Raw genomic sequence first — 3,999 nt, forward strand, 5'->3', positions numbered from 1 at the left:
ACATTAAATGGGGATAAGAATCAGCTGGCAGTGGCAAGTCATGCACGATCTAATTTTATTAAATAGATACATTCTCGTGCAATGTGAATTGAATAATAAAAATAAATGATTTGTTTCCCAAAAAACAAATTGTTCAAGAAATTGTTAAAGTACATAAAATATGTATACATTTTTATCTCATTCAGAGTAAATAATGTAAAAAACATAAGAAACTTGGTCGGATTTGGAGAAAAAGGAAATTTAAATTTTTCAAACTTTATTTGCGAGTAGACTTTCAATTAATGATAGGACTTGGGATGAGAGGGTGGATTGATGGAGATACAGAATATAAAGGAAGGCTTAACTAAAAATTGTGAACCATTTATTGGAAAATCAAACTCTTTGCTATGGCAACTTGGATTTGTGAAGGCCTTCAATATCTTTTGCACGTGTATAACTTGTTCATAGATACAATAGGTTTCATTGGTAAATAAAACTACATTTAAATGACAATGGGTCGATGGCATTCTAGGTTTGGCTGTGGCTAAAATGAAGAGATTTTGGTGTTTTTAGCTTTTATATGTAGGCGGCTTAATGCATTCCTCATAAGTTAACTATTTGATATTGCAAGAGAATTTCAGTTGTCCAATGGAAAATCGAGAATTGAACACAACAATCAAGTTATTGGTTCTAAGGAACCAAAACGTGCTCTTTTTTCATGGAACTCATCTCAATAGGCCAATTCTCTTTGAATTCAGTCTAGTTCTACAGATTTCAGGCACACTATTCTTGGAATGTCGGTGTTCAACATGACACTCCACATGTTGGAAACGAGCATACTGCCATAGCATGAGTTTCAGTGCTTCATAGAATTCAGAAGAGAATTGTACCAAATTGCTCTTGATTAGATACTTTACACACAGAACCAAACATCAAAGGGGAATATGAATCCGGCCGCCACTGCCTAGAGAGGTCGGACCCAATTCTTTCGAGTATATACATATAGTGTTGTGTGAATTTATTAACATAAAAAAATGATTTGTTTGCAAAAAAATCACTCAGGATATTATGCAATTAAATATGTGTACTTTAGAGCAAATAATGTAACAAACATAAGAACTTCGGTCGGATTTGAAGCAAAAGGAAATTTTGATTTTTCAAACTTCATTTGCGGGTCGACCCTCAATTATGGGTAGGATTTGGATGACAATGTGGACATATAGAGAAAAAGAATATAAAGGAAAAGTTAACTAAAGATTGAAACATGTCTTGGAAAATTAGTTTTCGGCGATGGCAACTTGAATTTGTGAAGGCCTTCACTATGTTCACAGCTTGATAACTTATCTATTAGATGCAATAGGATTCATCCATAAATAAAAGGAAAGTTGATCAAGTTGCCATGAATGCTTGTGGAGCATATCTCTGATCGTTAGTTGATCTGCCGAAAAAAGGTCAAACTCATTTCGTATAGAAAGAAAGATGTGGGTTTTCCGAGAACGATAGGCTCAAGAAAAGAATTCGTCTTCATAAATATGAGGAAGACTGACGCTGATGAAGATTTGGATTTCGGTAGTTTTTAATGGATGGCATCATTCAGGATTGCAGGTCTGTGGCCAACTAACATATGAAGAATATAGAGTAGAAGGTTCTGGGTTTGGATTTACATTTAGCTGTTCTCAGCTTTTATATTTATTATGGTTGGCAAAATGAACCATACATTAGAATTTGGTTTTACAAGAGAATTTCAGTTCTGTAATAGGAAACCAAGAACTAAACATAACAATCCAGTTATGAGTTTTGAAGAACCATAACTTGCTCTTTCGTCATGGAACAAGCAAGTTCTCTTTGGTTCCTGTCTTAAATATATTTTTCTACTTAAATATTTTTTATTTAATATTTCTTGCCAACAATGACCCACCAACATGGTGCTTTGGCTGGGGTAAATGACAGGAACAAGTCTCATAAACCAGAAGGTGACAATTCAAAACAATGAATTGTATTATTCTTCATGCATTAATTATACCATACCCTCTTTACGGTATCCTGACATTCAGGTCAACCTAAATTCTCTAAAATGTGGGTTACAAATTTGGTGGGGGAACTCACAGCATGGACTAGCAAGTTCCTTGGACGCAGTACTAACATGATTAAACAGAAAACAAAAGAAATCTACACATTTAATAAGTCAAATGATATTCAGTTTCATTTATAGAACTACAGCTAACATGGTACTCGTCTTAAATTGATAAACATCATATTTGTGGTCAGTATTTGCCAGTGACCAAGTGAACAATATTCCTCTGATACTTTTATGCATTCAAAAGAGATATAACCTTTAGAGTCCATATTGAGATGACAAGAGCTATATAAAACTTCCTAATTACATGCCTCCAAAACTAATAACCAGTAAAACAATGCCAAGAATTTAAAAAAGTTCCATCAATTACTGAGCGTGAATTTGCCAACGTTGCATTCAAACTAAGTTTTAGATAAACAAGAGAATTTCAAGAAGTTTTAACAGATAAAAAAGGTTGCAGGGCATAAGGCAATATTCGGCAAAATAATGCAATTTATTGTAGCAGCGCTTGGATAATTCAAGAGGATCCACAAGTTCCCACCCCCCGCCCCAACACAGGTCTGTCGGTGCACATTTATTCATTCACATAAAATGAATAGTAAATCCACCATCCAAGGATTAGGAAGAGCAGTTCCTTTAAACAAGATGGATAAGGATTGACCTGATCATTTCCACGAAAGGAGTTTGAGACGCTTCCATCTCCACCGACGCTGCCAATACCCATCATTTTATCTTGCTGGAGACTGTGATTCGAACTCTGAGGTTGCTGACCAGAAAGCGCATGTTGCTGCTGTGTTTGATTGATATTCTGCTGCTGCTGCTGTAATTGTTGGGCCATTTTAATCTATAAAGTAAACAGACGGTAACAAAGGATATGTCAATCTGTTGCAAGACTTCCCTCTTTTGATGCAAATCTATAACAAGACATAGCATTATTGGCTAAGCTTAAAAAGTTTGCTTTTATGCAAATTTACTTACAATAAAATAAATAAATATTTTAATAGTTAAAATAGAAAATCAGTTATTTTAACAGTAATTCAAGAGTTACTTTGAACAAGAAACCTTTCTGACTTAGAAGTAAGAATACAACAAATCCAAAAATGTTGGGAAATAAAGTGCTTAAAACTAACTTATAGAAAGTTTCAAAGCCAAACGTGTGCAAGCCACAGAAACACTAGTATAAAAACTTGCAAGAACAGATATTAAATGAGGAAAATGCACCTTTAATAACATTTCCTGATCTGCACGAGAAAAAACAGGGCCACTGGCTTGCATGGGTGATCCCATATTAGGAACTACATCCCCAACCGAATTCGAAAGGCCCTCCTTCCCCATAGACATACTTCGGTTATTAAAAAGCATTCTCAGCCTTCTGCTATCCGCATCACTGGCAGATGGAGAAGTCAAATTCTGCTGCGCAAGAAGGACCTGCTGTTGATGCTGGGGCGCTAGCATTTGTAGTTGATGAAAGGGCTGAGGGCCCTGAATGAATGACTTTTGCGGCTGAAGAAATCCAGAGCGAAGCTGTTCGAGACCCTAGCAAATTAGGCATAAAACATTGAGAAAGCACTAATAGAGGGAAAACAAATTGATTTGACAGATGCATTTGCAAACCCAGAGAATATGACGTCACATTCCTCACCAATATGAAGCTCGAAAAATGTATTAGATGATAAGTATTTCAGATAGCTGCAAATATTAAAACATTGGCAATTTCAAAGACACCTTGTACTAGCAAGTAAAAGTCACTCGGAGCACACCAAATTCTAAAGTGACGTCTATTCAAGCGAGAATATCAAAATATGTGGTATAATGTACATGTATAGAATTTGGGAAAGAATCAAGGAGAACTTCCCACCAAAATCTAGAACCTTCAATAATGTCCTGAAATATGAGCCCAATAGCGAATACCATCCTTGAAAGAGAGAGGGTGGGGGGGGGGG

At 35.7% G+C, this 3,999-nt stretch overlaps 1 protein-coding gene across 1 annotated transcript; it reads right to left on the minus strand.

The window, feature by feature from the left end:
* Positions 1–6: 6 nt before the first annotated feature.
* LOC111383254 (transcriptional corepressor LEUNIG-like) lies at positions 7–3,945 on the minus strand. Its single transcript, XM_023007333.1, has 2 exons — positions 3,278–3,945; positions 7–2,900 (listed from the first exon to the last, which is right to left on the minus strand). Exons 1-2 carry the CDS (start codon positions 3,509–3,511, stop codon positions 2,631–2,633), a joined length of 504 nt encoding a protein of 167 aa, XP_022863101.1. The 5' UTR covers positions 3,512–3,945; the 3' UTR covers positions 7–2,630.
* Between the last annotated feature and the right edge of the window lie 54 nt (positions 3,946–3,999).

This window comes from Olea europaea, unplaced genomic scaffold, assembly GCF_002742605.1.
Source record: "Olea europaea var. sylvestris unplaced genomic scaffold, O_europaea_v1 scaffold2643, whole genome shotgun sequence".
Classification (NCBI taxonomy): domain Eukaryota; kingdom Viridiplantae; phylum Streptophyta; class Magnoliopsida; order Lamiales; family Oleaceae; genus Olea; species Olea europaea.

Coding starts and splice junctions, on each gene's coding strand:
- LOC111383254 (XM_023007333.1), bottom strand. CDS start 3,511: ATGCTAGCGCCCCAGCATCAACAGCAGGTCCTTCTTGCGCAGCAGAAT. Junction 2,901..3,277: donor ATCAGGAAATGTTATTAAAG/GTGCATTTTCCT, acceptor TTTACTTTATAG/ATTAAAATGGCCCAACAATT.